Below are 17644 nucleotides of genomic sequence, written 5' to 3'. Positions count from 1 at the left end.
TCCTAGAGAAGTCCGATCAGAATTGTATGCAGTATTCTAAAAGTGGCCTAACCAATGTCCTGTGCAGTCACAACATGACCTCCCGACTCCTATACTCAATGCACTGACAAATAAAGGCAAGCATACCAAATGATGCCTGAACATGTCACCGCTTCAAGGCTTTCAATTCATAAAGTGGCATAAAAGAATGACAGAACGAAGGATAGAAGCAGAAGTGATATGGACTCTTTCATTAATATGCGTCAACCCAAAGTGTGCCACAGCCAATCAACACTTATAAAGTAGAGTTGCTGCTATAATGCGGGGAAACATGGTGACTAGATTGTACTCAATTAAAGTTCCATGAAAATATAATCTGATATACTGCCTTTGTGGTATTGATTGAGGGATAAATGTTGGCTAGGACTTTGGGGTGAATGACTCCATTTCTATTTGAATTCTGTCATAGTACCTTAACATCTGGCTGAGGGAGCCAGATGGAGTCTTGGTTTAACATTTCATCTCCAGCAGTGCTGCACTCCCTCAATGCTGCATTAAAGTATCAGCCTAAATTGTGCCTGGGTCTCTGAAGTGAGACTTGAACATGCAACCTTCTGATTCCAGAGATGCTGCCTGCTGAGTAATGTCTGACAGCTCATGTTTGTAATGATGTTGAGATGTAAGCAGAGCCTTAATTATCCTTTTAGTGTCAATGTAACTGCACCTATTCTCTGAAATTGGTTTTTGTCCCACGGTTTAATAGTATTTTATATATTAATGATGTTCTCCATTTCCATCAGTGTAGATTAATCAAATTCAATTCAGTATATTGCCTCCAGCTACAGAAAATAGTCAAATTCTGTAAATACAAATGAATACTAGCATCAGGGCTTCAAAATGTATAGGAAATAATTGCCAAGTGTGCAAAATGGCTGTAGAGCTATTAAAGAGAAATAATAATCTCGAATTTATATAGTGCTCTATCATGTCAGAAAAATCTCTAAGTGTCTCACAGACAGGGAGATTTTTCAAATAGTTGTTTTGTAAATACAGAATCCCTCCAGTGTGAAAGCAGTCCATTTGGCCCATCGAGTCCACATCGGCGCTTCAAAGAACATCCCATCCAGACTCATTCCCCTACCCTATCTCTGCAACCCTGCATTTCCCCTGGCTAATCCAGCTAGCCTGCACACCCCTGGAGACTTAGCATGGCCAATCCACCTAACCTATACATCTTTGGACTGTGTGAGGAAACCAGAGCGCTTGAGGAAACCCGCGCAGACTCAGGGAGAATGTGCAGACTTCACACAGACAGTTGCCAGTGGGTGGAATAGGACCCGAGCCCATGGCGCTGTGAGGCAGCAGTGCTAACCACTGAGCCACCATGCCATTTTGGTATACTTACATCAGAGGCAGTTCAAAGCAGGTTCGTTGAGTTGATTCCTGACATAAATGTATTGTATTATGAGGGAAGGTGGAGCTGCTTGGGCTTGTAGTCACTGCAGTTTAGAAGAACGAGAGGTGATCCTATTGAAACATATTGAGGGAGCTTGACAGAGTGGATGCTGAGAGGATATTTGCCCATGAGAGAAAATTGACAAAATTTCAGATTTTACAGTTTCCCTTCGAGGACTATAATGAGGAAATATTTTTGAGGTTCATTATTATTTGAAATTCCCTACCCCAGAGAACAGTGAAGGCTGGGCCACTGAATATATTTATCGTTGAGTTGGGTAGATTTTGTGATTGAGGGAGTCCGGGGTTACGGCGGGGATAGGCAAGAAAAACTGGAATAAAGGCCGCAATCAAATGAGCCAAAATCTTGTTGAATATTGGAGCAGGTTCAAGGGGTCAGATGGTCTACTCCTGCATTTCTTACAACCTTATAATTTCTGCTTGTCACACATGTTTTTTGAAAGCTTGTCAAAGGTACATAAGTTATGAATGCAAGCCCATCGGCAATTATTCCAGAGCATTTCTTGAAACCTTGGCCTTTTTATGTTAGAACAAAATGGATTTCAGAACAATATAGGCCTGCACGACATAAGAGCAGGCCTTTCTGTCCACCAAGCCACTGTTAGCTGTTTCAAAGGATGATACTGTAGTTCAATTCTCCTGTTTTCTTCCATCTTTCTATTATTTCTGTTCCTTCATGTCAAAATCACATTTTCTTTGAAATCTTTGAAAGAATTCCCACTCACTGCACTATCAGATTAGGTATTCCAAATGGAATGGACCTTTCTGAGTTGTGTACTGGGAGGATGGGACAGGGTTAATGGGTGGCACAGTGGCTCAGTGGTTAGCACTACTGCCTCACGGCGCCAGGGACCTGGGTCTGATTCCTGCCTTGGGAACTCTCTGTGGAGTTTGCATGTTCTCTTTGTGTCTGTGTGGGTTTCCTCTGGGTGCTCCAGTTCCCTCCCACAGTCCAAAGATATGCAGATTAGGTGGAATGGCCATGCTAAATTGCTCATAGTGTTCAGGGATGTGCATTTTTGATGGGATTAGCCATGATTTTTAAAAAATGTGGGCTATGGGTAGGGGTCTAGGTCTGGGTGGGATCCTCTTCAGAGGTTGGTGCAGAATTGATAGGCTGAATGGCCTCTTTCAGCACTGTAGGAATTGTAATATATTTGGGTCATTTTCGATCAATGAGAAGTCAAAGAAAACTGCTGATTGACGCAAGATTAAATCTAAGAGGTTTACAGCAGGAGGGGAATTGATGAGTGGTGATGCTGTGAAACTCAGTTTTACATTTCGGACTGAGAAAGCAAACAAGTCAACATGCAAGCTAAGGTTTGATTGGTGCAAGAAAGATAACATATTTATATGACTGGTGCAATTCAGTTCCCGGTCAATGGCAATCCTCAGTATATTGGTGTGAGAGATTTAGGGATGGTAGCGTGAATAGGTGCAGTGCCAACAATGCTCAAGATGTTTGACATTGTCCAGACCAAAACAGTTGGTTTGACTGATACGCCATCCACTGCCTTCAGCAATAACCCCCTCCACCAGCAATGCACAGTGGCAGCGGTTTGTACCATCTACAAGATGCACTGCAGCTGCTTAGCAAACCTCTTTTGATAGCACCTTCCTAACTTGTAACCTCTCCTTCCAAGAAGGATAAGGCCTGCAAATTCACAGGAATACGACCCCCAATTTCCCCTTCGAGCCACACAACTTTGCTGGTTTGGAACTATATCGTTGTTCCTTTACTGTGGTCAGCTTAAAATCTTCCTAACATCTCCATGGTGTCCATACATCATATAGACTGCAGCGGTTTAAGAAAGTAGCTTCTCACAACCTTCTCAAGGGCTGTTAGAGTTGGGTGACAAATGCTGACCTTGCAGCGATGCCCACAAACCAAGAGACAGTAACAAAACAGTATTTTCAGAACTGCCAGTTCTGACACTTCCACACAGGGAAGCAGCAGCACACTGAGTTGGACAATTTATTAGAGTTCATCCATCAATTTAGCACTCGTTAGTTTTGAAGCACAAGGATATTTCCTCACATGATTTACTTTTAAGGCCACTGACCTCCATTTTGATCGAAACAAAAACAGATCGGGCCAATCTTCGTCATGGAGTGTTGAAATAAACCCTTTGCTGTGTGCCATATTAGATTAGAATAGATTAGATTGCTTGGTTTTGATCTATCACCTGTCCTGAAAGTTGCTGTCCAGCTTTTTTTTAAGATCACAGCGATGAGTGGCAGGAGCGTGTTGTGCACTCTGTGTACGTTATTTACCTGTCAAAACGGCGAAGATGTATCATTGTGACCATTTCAAATGGAATTGAGGAGGAGATGTGTCTAGACAGAACAGCTGCCACAAAGCCTACTTTCTCATTGTGGTTGACAACCAGTTTTGTTCATTCCTTCCCAGATATCAAAGAGATGAGTGAAGAAATGAAAGCAGGCCTTGGGCAACTTACAGCCATGCTACAATTTTATATCAAAGAGGAAATTCCCAGCGTATCCCAGCTGCCTCCTGGTTTAAGTCTCCTTCACCTCTTCGGTCAAGTAAGTTTTTTTTCCTGTTTTCAATTTAACTAGCATGAGGATTGAAATAAAATTTAATTGGCGTGGGCTGTGCTTCATAAATTGATCCTGTGCATTACTGATCCTGATGCTGTAATTTGATGATTGTGTGTTTGCTTGATATATTGTGAGTGTTCTAACTTTAAATGCAGTCAAATGGATATGGACAAATGATAGTCTGAGGTGTTGCTGGGTAAAGGTGTCACACTGAAAAGATACATTGTAGGACAATGTAAATTGGATTGGAGGTAAGGTACTCATCTGCTGCCAGTTTGCAGTTTTCTGTTGAAGAGCAGTTATTCTCAGTGCGAATATGTTTCTTCAGTCAATGTTGTAAATAATGCCAGTGAGCAGTCCATGAGTTAAAACTAAATCAAGTCACTGTTTTTGGATAAAAACTGCTGAATTTATCTCGTTATTTATCTCGTTAACAATTTTCACGGGAACGCAATGGTTGCAATTAGATTTAAGTTTGAAGGGCTGGTCTGAACACAATCAAGGTATTTGTCCACAAAGGACAACAGAAACCAAAAGAATCCAGAGCTCCCCGGATGGTGAAAGAGATAGAGATTAAGATGTCAGGCAGATCATACAGTTTAAGAATCAGGCTGAATTAACAAGGATCAGAGAGCAATTGGAAAAGCAAACAAGCAATGCAAAGCGATAGTCGGGGGAGACTGGCAGCTAACATAAAATGAAATTCAAAAGTCCTCTCTCAGAATATCAATTGTGCAAGAGTAGTCAGTGGAAGAGTGGGACCAATGAGGGATCAAAAAGTGTGTTTACTCATGTAGCTGGGGCATGACTGAGGTATTCAATTAATTCTTTCCATTTTCATTTTACCAAAAGAAAGGTTCAGCCCAGTCTGTGGTGAAAGAGAAGGTAGTTCACACATCAGAAGAGTTTATAAAATTGAAATCATCGATAGTGAATTGTATATCTGTGCTTAAAGTTTGTGAGAAGATTTGTAGCTCGGGTGCTTGTTGTTGTGGATCTGTTCGCCGAGCTGGGAATTTGTGTTGCAGACTTTTCGTCCCCTGTCTAGGTGACATCCTCAGTGCTTGGGAGCCTCCTGTGAAGCACTTCCTCCTGCATTTATAGTGGTTTGTCTCTGCCGCTTCCAGTTATCAGTTCCAGCTGTCCGTTGCAGTGGCTGGTATATTGGGTCCAGGTCGATGTGTTTGTTGATAGAATCTGTGGATGAGTGCCATGCCTCTAGGAATTCCCGGGCTGTTCTCTGTTTGGCCTGTCCTATAATAGTAGTGTTGTCCCAGTCGAACTCATGTTGCTTGTCATCCGCGTGTGTGGCTACTAAGGATAGCTGGTCGTATCAGTTCGTGGCTAGTTGGTGTTCATGGATACGGATCGTTAGCTGTCTTCCTGTTTGTCCTATGTAGTGTTTTGTGCAGTCCTTGCATGGCAGAGACAAACCACTATAAATGCCGGAGGAAAGATCACAGAAGCACTTCACAGGAGGCTCCCAAGCACTGAGGATGTCACCTAGACAGGGGACAAAAAGTCTGCAACACAAATTCCCAGCTTGCCAAACGGAACCACATCTGTGCTTAAAGTCGATATGGCACCAGGACCAGATGAGTTGCATCCAAGGATACTGGGGGAAGTGAGGGTGCAGAGCTAAACGCACTGGGATAATCTTCCTTAGACTCCGTACTAACTGACTGGAGATTTGCAAAGGTCATATCCTTTTTCACAAGACAATAATATAAGAGCAACAAATACAAACCAGTCAGTTTAAGTTTGGTGGTGAGGAGACTTTTAGAAACATTTAGGACAAAGTTAATTGTTATGTGGGCAAATGTAGGAAAATTAAGCAACTCCAGCATGGTTATTGACAAATCATGTTTAATACAAGTTTTTTTAAACAGAGAATTGATGAGAATAATGCTGTTGATGTTGTGCACATGAATTTTCAAAAGGCATTTGATAAAGTGCTGTACAACATACTTGTGAGCAAAGATAGAGCTCATGGAATGAAAGGGACAATAGCAATTTGGATATGAAATTAGCCATGAAAATGACAAGGAATAGAGTAGATTAATAGGATTTTTTTAAACTAGAGGAAGGTTTGTAGTGAAGTTTCCCAGAAACAGTATTCAGACCCCCGATCTTCCTGATATGTATTAATGACCCCGACACAGCTCAACACAGTTTCAACACAGTTGCTAATGATGGGAAAGTTTTGAATTTTTGTGAACAATGTGGACAATAATGTAGAACTTCAAAAGGACGGGCAGATTGGTAAAATTGACAGACAAATGGCAGGTGAAATTCACTGCAGAGATGTATGAAGTGATTCATTTGGGGAGCAAGTATGTAAAAAGACATCATAACATTGGATTAAGATGGAATCACAATTCTAAGGAGGCTGTAAGAGGACTGGGAGCTGGATGTCTATGTCTGTGAGTCATTGTCGGTAGCAGGACAGATTAAGGGAGCACTTAATAAAATATACAGTGTTCTAGGCTTCAGCAAGGGCAGAGTGTAGCAAAAGCAAGGGAATTATGTTTAACTTGTATAAATTGTTGGAGAACTGTTTCCAGTTTTGAACACCACACGTTAGGAATATTATGAAGTGTTTGACAGCACACAGAAAAGAATTACAAGGATAATTTGAGGGATAATGAACTTCTGTAAGGTAGTTTGAAGAAATTGGGACTGCTCTCTTTGGAAAAGAGTAGGTTAAGAGGTGATTTTTTTTAGAGGTATTTAGAATCATGAGAGGTCCACACATTAGTGCAAGGATCGAGAATGATTGGGTACAGATTTAAGTGGAAAAGAAGCAACGGTGACACGAGAAACCTGTTCAGGCAGTGAGTGGTTAGGATGTGGAATGTACTGGCTGAGAGTGTGGCAGAGGCTGGTTCAATTCAAGAGGGAATTATCTGTAAATGGAAAATATCAACAGCTGTGGGTAAGGGGGAGCGGGATTTGTGGAGTCCATGAAAGTTGGCGATTTTGTTTTCCTTCTTAATGCATTCCTTTTGTATTTCTTTTACAAAACAGCTGCCATAGCCTTAGGTGGGTTTTTCAGATGGACCCACCTACTCTGTAGTCCAGAACATAGTCATAGGGGGAGTGTGCTGCCGCAGTCTGCGGGGGCTGTTCTTTTGTTTCTACGTGGCACAGAAACATGGATGGAATTGGTGTCATTCTGCTGAGCAACATGTAGAATAATTGCAAGGATCCTGACTCTTCTAACTTGTCTCTAGATGATGGTGGAAGGCAGATCCTGTGAAACCAGCTGAGCCCCTGGCAGCTAAATTGGCCAGTGGTCTGTGGTAATTTATCAATTCTGTTTTAACTGCATAGATGGGAATTCCGCAGTTTGACCTCAAACCAATCTGTGCACAGGTTTTTGGAGCACATTTATATGAAAAGCTCTCAAACATGCTTGGGAAAGTCATTAAATATCATAACAATTGAGAACTATGTTCAACTATGCTGATGGATGTCTGAGTAATGGACACTGGCAGACAACAAAAATCCTTATAAAGTCGGTAGCTATAAAGAATACTGATTCAAAGAATAATGTCTGAAACTCAAATTGTTCACTGTTATATTTCTCTGGAAAGGCACACTTTCTTTCACCTTTTAAACAATTAGAATTATGTTTAGAATGATGTAGTAGACTGTAATGTTATATCATACTCACATCTTCAGTGTACAGTAACATCCAAGAACATCTACTCATTCCTTGGGCAGCCCCTGAGACAGGAAGTGAATTTACTTGAACACACTGGTGGGTGGCTGCCTTCAGAGTGAATTTTACACTAGTAGTACTTTTTTTTCCAGTTCACATTTTTATTCTCCATTTAATGTTAAATATTGCAATGACATCACAACACATAGATGTCAGTTGGGCTTCAACAAACATTCTCCTACAGGTTCACAGGAGATATTTGCGATGCCATCAGTGAGTATTAGATGCATAACTGTGTTGGTGTGAGGGAGGTGAATGTAACACGTAGGGTCGTTTGTATGTGTGTGTCAATATCCTATTTCTGCAAAACATCTTGTCAACTTTTCCATTACTTTCATGTTTATTATAGAAATTAGCTATGTAAACGTGTCACACTAAATTGCAAAGTTTCCTTGTGGAGGTAATATTGCATCTTGGCCTATTGTATCAATAGAGTGTAAATTTGTTGGTCATTTGTCACATTGCTCTTTTCATTTTATTTCATTTAATGTAGCCTATGAACTCTATTATGACTGTACAAAGTTATTTTTTAATCTGGTTCTTGACCTTCATTTTGACTAAATTTTTTTGAAAGTATATAGCTGCTGTCAAGTGTGTGAGACCTCCAAAGTGTGTTTATGCCAAAGTCATGGTAAAACATGACCTTAACTCTAGATGCTGTGAATTTTAACTGTGCCTCCACATGTTGTGCAGGTCTAGCACACTGTGTATAATATTGGTATCATTATGTTATAATATTGGTATAATTATCATTGTGTATAAAGAATGCTATGCCAAATTGGCCATGGCCCAGTTCAGTTTGCTCTCATTAAGAACCTGAGCTTGGTTGTCCTCTATACTTACATGATGCCTTCTCAGCACAATGACATGTACTAACATTTCCCTGTTCCTTTTAGCCAATCAGCAAGTGAAAGTGCTCAAAGCCTTATGAGGCCTTTGTGTTATTTTGGATCTGGGTGTTTCTTGCCCCCTACACACAAGGAAGGCAGTGTGCAAGTAGAGACTGGATTCTTTTCTGTGTGTCTCTTTAATGTCTCTGTCCACTTCTTTCATTCTTCATATCTCATGCTCTTTACTTCCATGAATCTTTCTCATGTCTGGCCCACAGGCAAACTCCCTGGTTTTCATATCCTGAGGTATTAAATGGACAAGTCATAAGAGATTTTGATGGTGATGTTTTGGTGATTCATTGCACACCACCCCCCTCACTTCCATCCAGGGCCACAAACAATCCTTCCAGCTGAGACAGAGGTTCACCTGTCTCTCCTTCAACCGAGTTTACTGCATTTGGTGCTCCCTATGTGGTTTTTTTTACATCGGTGAGACCAAACATAAACTTGGCACATTTTGCTGAGCATCTCAGCTGGGCCTGCAGGGGCTGACCTGACCTCCCAGTCACTGCCCATTTTAATTCACTCCCCCCACTCCCTTTCTGACATGACCATCTCGGCCTCCTCCATTGCCACAGCAAATCAGACCGCAGATTGGAGGAACAATGCCTCATCTTCTGTCTACAGCCCAGGGGACTCAACATCGAGTTCTCCAGTATCAAATAACCTCCCTTCCCATCCCCTGACTGCCTTCCCAACCCCTCCCCCACCTTTCCATTCCTTTGATCAACCCTTTCTTCCAGCTACCAACCAGATTCATTCCTCCCATCGACCAACCAGGCTGGACCTTCTACCTGTGTTCATCTGCCCCTACCTCACCACATACCCCCCATCCTTTATCTTCAGCTCCCCTTACACCCACCCCCCAACCCTGAAGAAGGACTACATTAAAAACGACAACTTCTCCACCTCCTGATGCTGTCTGGCTTGCTGTGTTCTTCCAGCCTCCTGCTTGTCTACCTTGGATTCCAGTATCTGTAGTTTTTTTTCATATCTGATCTTCTCACATCCAGTTCCTGATGTCAAGAAATTTGCGTAAATTGAGTTGATGCGCATAATGATGATGGTTGATAGATAGCATTTGCTTTGATATAGTTGACTTAGTACTGAAGAGACATTAGAGTGTCCTTTTCCTCTGGATCTACCTTGGAAATAATGTGAAGGTTAAATTTCTACTGGATGGACCCGGTTTGCATTGGAGCTGTGCTACACTTGTTCATAAAGTGTGCACAATATAGAGAACCAGACCTCTGTCATAACATGCTGAAATCTCTTCAATGTCTGTAAACGTCTGGCTCCAAGACTGCAAGAATCACCTTCTAGGTTGCAAATCCTTGCTGTTTTAATACAATCTCCAACTGATACTCTGAATTTGTGAACTGACCACCTGTTTAGAATTAACAAATCCATTTTTAATTTTCATGATGCTAATTTTTCTCGATTTGTTATCGTGAACTGTCAGTTCAGAGTAGTTTCCCCTTTCCTTCTGGCAATGTTTTATTTTTGCTAGTGGCGATATTGTAAAAAACCCACCATCATTGATGATCTTCCTTTACATTGTGCATTTTGTGTGTCTGTGTGTGGTGTTATAGAATTTTTTGAATAAACACAACAATGTACATGTCAAATATATTTATTACTGTTGGTTTGCCAATATCCTGAGGTTATTCTATGCATTGACTCACGCTGCAAGCTAAGCTGGAACTATTATAGGAGATTTGTTTCTCCTAAGTGTGGATGAATGCCGCTCTTATTTTCTACCTTTTGAAGCAAACATTTGACAGTCTTTGTCATTGTCTGGTTTTGGGGTAGTGGCCATGTGCTCTTCTCTGATTTGGCATTTGAGCACATATCTACCAAGAAGCTGAAGGACCTCAGATGTCCTGAGCCAGAATTATTACCAAGTCGACTTTGTCTGATCTAGTGGTTTACTCCCCGGCATTGATCACCTCGGGAGTCAGTAACTTGTTTCTTTACCAATGAGCAAACCTATTGGTAACACACTACTTTAAAGTATTAGTTTAATGAATAAACCCAGATATTATATTTAATTTCTCTGAACTATTAAATAACTACTTGTAAACAATCTTGGTGTTTGAGTTGATCTTTAATATTTTACCCCATGATCAAAATTTAAAAAGAAACTCTTCTAGTGAATTTATCTCTGCTTGCTTTCTGCTTTCTTTGTTAGTTTGCCTTTCTATATTCAAACTGACTACTTTTTCAAAAAAAAATCTTGATTAATTGTAAAGTAATTTGGGCATCTTAAGGTTGGTAATATACAATATAATTGCAATATTTTTCATCCTTCCATTTGTGCTGTATATTTCTCGCACTGTACTTTGTTATCCATATCTGCTCATCATGAATTCTGTTTTTATGTCCATCTTGCTTTAGTCCCTCGCCTCCATCTTCACACATCTACTCCTATCTGCATGTCCTTTTGTCCTCTCCGTCCACCTCGCTCACTATTCATCTCTCATGCTCTCTCTCTGTTCTTTCTCATGTGTTAGGCATACAGGCAATTCCCCAGTTTTTTATCAGTTGAGGTGGCCACTGAACGAGCCGTCATGATCTTGGATAGGGGCATTTTTGTCATCTATCCTTTGACCCTGTCACATCAACAGTGCTATCAAGCAGCACCTGCTCAGCAATAACCTGCTCAGTGACTCCAGATTGCGTTCCACCAGGATCACTCAGCTCCTGACCTCATGACAGACCTGGTTCAAATATGGACAAAACAGCTGAATTCCAGCAGTGAGGATAGAGTGACAGCCCTTCTTGTAGTCTTAGCTGCATTCACTCGAGTTTGGCAACAAGGAGCCCTCGCAATGAGTTTAATGCGTCTAAATTTGCTGATGACACTAAATTGAGTGGAAAGGCAAACTGTGCAGAGGATGTGGAGGGTCTGCAGAGAGATTTAGGTACGTTAAGTAAAAATCTGACAGATGAAGTACAATGTGGTAAATGTGAGATTATCCGCTTTGGAAGTAAAAATACTAGGTCAACGTATTATTTAAAGGTGAAAGATTGCAGCATGCTGTTGTGCAGAGAGACTTAGGAGTGCTCTTATATGAATCGCTAAAAGTTGATTTGCAGGTGCAATAGGTACCCAGGAAGGCAAACAGAATATTGGCTTTCATTGCTAGAGGGATAGAAGTTAAGAGCAGGAAGCTTCTGCTGCAACTGTAGAAGGAGTTGGTGAGGCCGCACCTGGAATATTGTGCGCAGTTCTGGTTTCTTTATCATAGAATCCCCACAGTGTGGAAACCGTTCCACACCGATCCTCCAAAGAGGAACCCACCCAGACATATTCCTCTGCCCTATTACTCGACATGTCCCCTGACTAGTACATCTAACCTAAACATCCCTGAACACTATGGGCAATTTAGCATAGCCAATTCACCTAATCTGCACAATCTTTTGACTGTGAGAGGAACCAGAGCACTGGACATAACTCAAGCAGATACAGGGAGAATGTGCAAACTCCACGCAGTCGCCCAAGGCTGGAATTCAATCCGGGTCCCTGGTGCTATGAGACAGCAATGCTCGTTACTGAGCCGCTATTCTGCCTTACTTGAGGAAGGATATACTGGTTTTGGAGGCAGTGCAGAGGAGGTTCACCAGGTTAATTCTGGAGATGTGGGAATTACCCTATGAGCCACCTGGGACTGTACTCACTAGAATTTAGAACAATGAGAGGGGATCTTATAGAAACGTATCAAATTATGAAAGGGATAGATAAGATAGAGGCAGGCAAGTTGTTTCCACTGGTGGGTGAGTCTAGGACTGGGAGCCATGGCCTCAAGGTTAGGGGGAGTAGATTTAGGACAGAGATGAGGAAGATCTGCTTTTCCCAGAGAGTAGTGAATCTATGGGAATCTCTGCCCAAGGAAGCGGTAAAGGCCACTTCATTCAATATATTCAAGACACAGTTGGATGGGTGTTTGCGTGGTAGGGGATTTAAGGGTTAGGGAGATAGGGGAAGACTGGACTTTCCAGACTTTAGGAAATATCAGTTAAGTTCCCTATTAAGTTACATAGCTGATTGGGTCTTGTCTGATCCACAAACAATCTGGCTGGACATCGAGACCTCTCAAGTAAAATACCCACTTATTAACCTTTTATTTTCAGACAAGAGGAAAATCATTACAGATCACTGTAAAAACCCCATAATACTAAACACAATTAAGGCTTGGAATATAATGTGGCAAAATGAGGGTAATTTACATAAAACATCCCCCTATGCACCGATAGTAGGAGCATGGGGATTCCAACCGGCGTTTACAGATGCCACTTTTAAACTCTGGAGATCCAGGGGTATCTCATGTTTAGGGGACCTATTTAAAGATGGGGTCCTGATGTCTTTTGAACAGCTGCGTCAGAAATTCGGATTACCTAATGGAGACCTCTTTCGATACTTCCAAATTCGAGATTATATACAGAAGAAGACTACGTTATTAGATAGTCTTTATAAATCAGATAGAGAATGTAATGTCCTACGACTAGTGGGGGTATCCTCCGTCAGTACTATTTATCATTTACTACATGATGAAGTATTGGGAGATATGGTCAATCTGCTTAAAACATGGGATCAGGATTTGGGACTAGAAATCTCTATAGAAATGTGGAATGATATTTGGGAAAATGCTAGAAGAATTACTATCTATAACAGAACCCAGGCTATCCAGCTGAAGATACTTCATAGGGCCCATATAGCACCGGTTCAATTGGCAAAATTTAAGGCAGGAGCATCTCCAATGTGTCCCAAATGCAAAATAGAGGTGGGCACTCTTGTACATTGCCTATGGACTTGTCATAAGATCCGTAGATATTGGACTAAAGTAGCAAGTACCCTGACAGAAATTTTAGGAACGGAAATTAGAGTGGACCCTGTATCTCTCCTTTTGGGCTTTCCGAACGTACCCTCCCTGGATATGCACGGGAAGAGACTGTTTTCTATTCTCTCTTTCCGTGCAAGGAAAAATATTTTGGTGAACTGGGTGGCTGAGGGCCCCCCTGTACTTTCAAATTGGCACAGATTAATTATGGAATGTATTCCCTTTGACTTCCTTACAAATATGGTGCACAGAAAGACCGAATTATTTCATAAAATATGGCAGTCCTTCTTGAATTACATAAATACAGATATTTCGGTCATCCTAACAAGGGCTTTTATTTAATGGAGATTACAAACCTGGCTGCTCCGGGGCCCCTTAGGAGAGGAATCCCACACAAATATGGGTTTTATTACATTTGATGTTAATACATTCCGAGCATGTAAGAGACTTAAATATATACTCTGGTTAGTTGTAGGTTAGATTAGTAGAAAGTTGAGTTTTGTATTTTTTTTCTATTTCGGTATTTTTTTTCTTTTCCTTTGTTAAATTTTGACTATTGTATATTTGATTTAATTGTATGTCAATGTTTGTATTTGAGAGATTTGTTTATTTTTGTAAACTTGTAAAAATGTTAAATTTCTAATGAAAATATCTTCAAAAAAGGGTTAGGGAGATAATGAAGGTAGGAGGAGCTGAGACGATGGATAGATCAACTATAAAATCTTAATGAATGGCAGAGTCAGCTTGATGGGCCAAATGGCCTTCTCCTACATGTATTACTTTTAAACTATAAAAACTGGAATCAATGGGAATACTGCCTACCAGTTGGAGTCATACTTGACACATAGGAAGATGGAGGTTGTGGTTGTTGGAGGTCAGTCATCTCAGCTCCAGAACAACTCTGCAGGAGTTCCTCAGGATAGTGTCCTAAGTTCAATCATCTTCACTTGCTTCATTAGTGACCTCCCCTCCATCATAAGTTCAGAAATGGGGATGTTCAGCACCAGTATAAACTCCTCATGTACTGAAGCAGACATTGTTTAAATACAACAAGATCTAAACAATATCCAGGCTTGGGTTGAAAAGTGGCAAGTAACAAGAGGGAATCTAACCCTTGTGCCATGCAAATGCCAGGCAATGACCATCTCCAATATGAGACAATCTAACCATCACCCCCTTGACATTCAGTGGTGTTACATGTGATTCCCGAACCACAGCAATGTGGTGGACACTGAACTGCCTGCTGGGCAATTACAGATGCGCAATGAATGCTGGCTTGGCCAGCGACACCCTCATCCCGTGAATAAATAAATAAAGTTTTCAAGAAAGCTTCAACAACACTCAGGACATTTGACACCATCCAGGACAAAGCTCACTTGGTTAGCACGACATTCACAAGTATCTACTCCATCACCACCAAAGCTCAGTAGCAGCAGTGTGTACCAACTGCAACATGGATGATGGAAATTCAAAACGTTCCTTAGGCTTCACGCTCCAAACCTACAAACATTTCCATCTAGAAGGAAAAAGGGCAGCAGATACCTGGTAACACCATCACCTGCAGATTCCCGTCCAGCCACTCACCATCCTGACTTGGAAATGTATCGTCAGCCCTTCACTATCACTGGGTCAAAATTCTGGAATTCCTTTCCTAATGGCATTGTATGCCAACTCACAACACCGTGAACTGCAGCGGTTCAAGAAGACAGATCATCACCACCTTCTCAAAGGCAACTAGGGAAGGAATGTAAATGCTGGCCAAGTCAGTGACGCCCATATCCCATGAATGAATAAAATAAAACTAGTCCCAGGTGTGCGATTGTACCTGATGCTGCTGCTTGGATCAAGGAGTAATCTCATCTTCGGGCTCCCATTGAATGCTGCTGGTCTTGTGACAACTCTCCTTCACAGAAAAGGGTCTTTACTTTGTACGAAGCAGCAGCACCAGTTGGGAAGATGAGGTGAGACCGATCTGGTGGAAGTCAATAGGCTTACCACTGCGCCTGGGGTGGATGTGGAAAGATTGGAAGAGTAAGGTGCAGCAGGACTGGAGTGGGAATTTTGGGGAATGGTGGGGATGGATATATATGTGATATTGTCTGAATAATTAGACGGATCAGAAAGAAATGAGTGAAAACTAACCCTTCTCCATAACCCTGAGACTGTATACAGACTTAAATCAAGTTCCTATGTGAACAGTTTGAAATATTTCTCTCTGAGAATGGAGAGTGGCATCAGATGGAGAGATTGACTCTGCGATGGGAGGCAACAATATCTTTTGGGGGGGGTATTATATTCTCATTAGCTTGCTAAGTATCTACATGCTATGTACGTATTTAACAAACGTAGCTTTTGCTATGAGAAAGATCGGGCTTCCTTTAAAAGCAAACACATCTCAGAAATTAAGATAAAAGTACAAGGAGGGGATATCCAAGCTATCAACACAGCCAAATCTCCGTCACCGGTGTTAAAGCCTCCAGATCACAGAGCTGTCCTTCAGCAGGCACCTACAAACCCACCAAAACCCGACCAAGATGGTGATCGCAGCTAATCTTTCCTCGAAGGTTGAAAAAGAATAGCGTATCGAGCCTTTGCAAAGCAAAATGTTTCCCAAACAGTTGGCAGATTGCATCAGATTTAAGCACAAGATGTCTACGTTTTCTGCAGCAGGACAGTCTCATGCATTTTACAATGTTACAGTGCCGTAGATTTAATTAGATTGAAACTGCAGTTTGCAAATAGAAGGGATAATTAACCGTCTCGTCTGCATCTGACTTGTAAAGGAGGAGAAGAAAAGTAATGAAAAGGTGATGAGATGGCAGTAATCTTGCTCCATTCAGGATGTTATTAAACAATTGTCACTCAAATCACTACGTCCTTGAAATGCACCAAAAATGGGAAGTAGGAGGGAAGGGAAGATGAGGCTTAACCTTTCCTCTGGCTTGTCGTCTGATGCCAATGATTTTGTCTGCTGAGAATATGCTCCGGTTATCATGGGTTTCTTTGACATCGTCTACAAAAAGCAATGCAGCTGTTATGTCGGGTTTGTATTACTTAAGCTTGTCACTTAATATTAAGTGCGGCACTGATCTGGCCTGGGCGTATGGTTAAAAGATACTTGGCTCAATCTGGAATTTAACCTTCATGTGCCATGAATCAGCTTCACGTTGGAAAATTGATGGGCCTTGTTTTCATTTTAGGATTGGTAAAGCAAACTATTCTGGATTTGGTTTGTACTCTATTTACAGGGGGTATTGGATAAATTAACTTGGAATAAGAAAAAGTATTTCAAAATATGGCGGTTATATGCATAGAGATAATCTAGCTTTGGAACTAGCGCACAATGGTGTCTTCTGTGCTTCATCTGTGTATGGTTGTTGGGATGAGCACATTGCTGTAAGAGCAGCATTTATTTATTGCTGATTTTATTTACCTGAATGAGTTGGATTGAATTACTCGCTGGGTCATTTCAGAGTGTAGTTGAGAGTCAAGTTGTAGACTTCGAGTCGCGTGTGGATTAGAACTGGTCAGGATTGCAGATTTCCAACTCCTGAAGACATTGGGTAAATCAGATGGGTTTCCAGAGCAGGGCAGGAATAGCCAGCAGCCCTGAGTGGAGCAGGAATAGCCAGCGTCCTGGAGTGGAGAGGGAATAGCCAGCAACCTGGTCTGGAGTGGAGCAGGAATAGCCAGCGTCCTGGAGTGGAGCAGGAATAGCCTGCAGTCTGGTCTGGAGCGGGAATAGCCAGCAGCCTGGTCTGGAGCGGAGCAGGAATAGCCAGCGTCCTGGAGTGGAGCAGGAATAACCTGCGGTCTGGAGTGGAGCAGGAATAGCCAGCGTCCTGGAGTGGAGCAGGAATAGTCAGCGGCCTGGATCGGAGCGAGGATGGTCAGCGGCCTGGATCAGAGCAGGAATAGCCAGTGGCCTGGATCGGACTGAGAATAGCCAGCTCTCTTGAGTACAGCAGGAATAGTCACTGGCCTGGATCAGACCAGGAATAGCCAGCGGCCCAGAGCAGAGCGGGAATAGCCAGCATCCTGGAGTGGAGCAGGAATAGCTAGCGGCCTGGATCAGAGCGAGGATGGTCAGCGGCCTGGATCGGAGTGGGAATAGCCAGCAGCCTGGAGCAGAACGGGAATAGTCTGTGGCCTGGACCGGAGCGGGAATAACC

The 17644-nt window shown here is 41.9% G+C and overlaps 1 protein-coding gene across 2 annotated transcripts in view; it reads left to right on the top strand.

Moving 5' to 3' along the window:
- Nucleotides 1–17644, top strand: part of smyd3 (SET and MYND domain containing 3) — a 781377-nt gene that overhangs the window by 258417 nt on the left and 505316 nt on the right. For both annotated transcript variants that reach the window (XM_060831286.1, XM_060831287.1), the window contains one exon: nt 3866–4002. In XM_060831286.1, the coding sequence (XP_060687269.1) occupies nt 3866–4002 (137 nt within the window). The remainder of the gene's footprint in view (nt 1–3865; nt 4003–17644) is intronic.

Source organism: Hemiscyllium ocellatum, chromosome 10 (genome assembly GCF_020745735.1).
Source record: "Hemiscyllium ocellatum isolate sHemOce1 chromosome 10, sHemOce1.pat.X.cur, whole genome shotgun sequence".
NCBI lineage: Eukaryota > Metazoa > Chordata > Chondrichthyes > Orectolobiformes > Hemiscylliidae > Hemiscyllium > Hemiscyllium ocellatum.
This window is presented reverse-complemented; position numbering and strand designations above follow the sequence as displayed.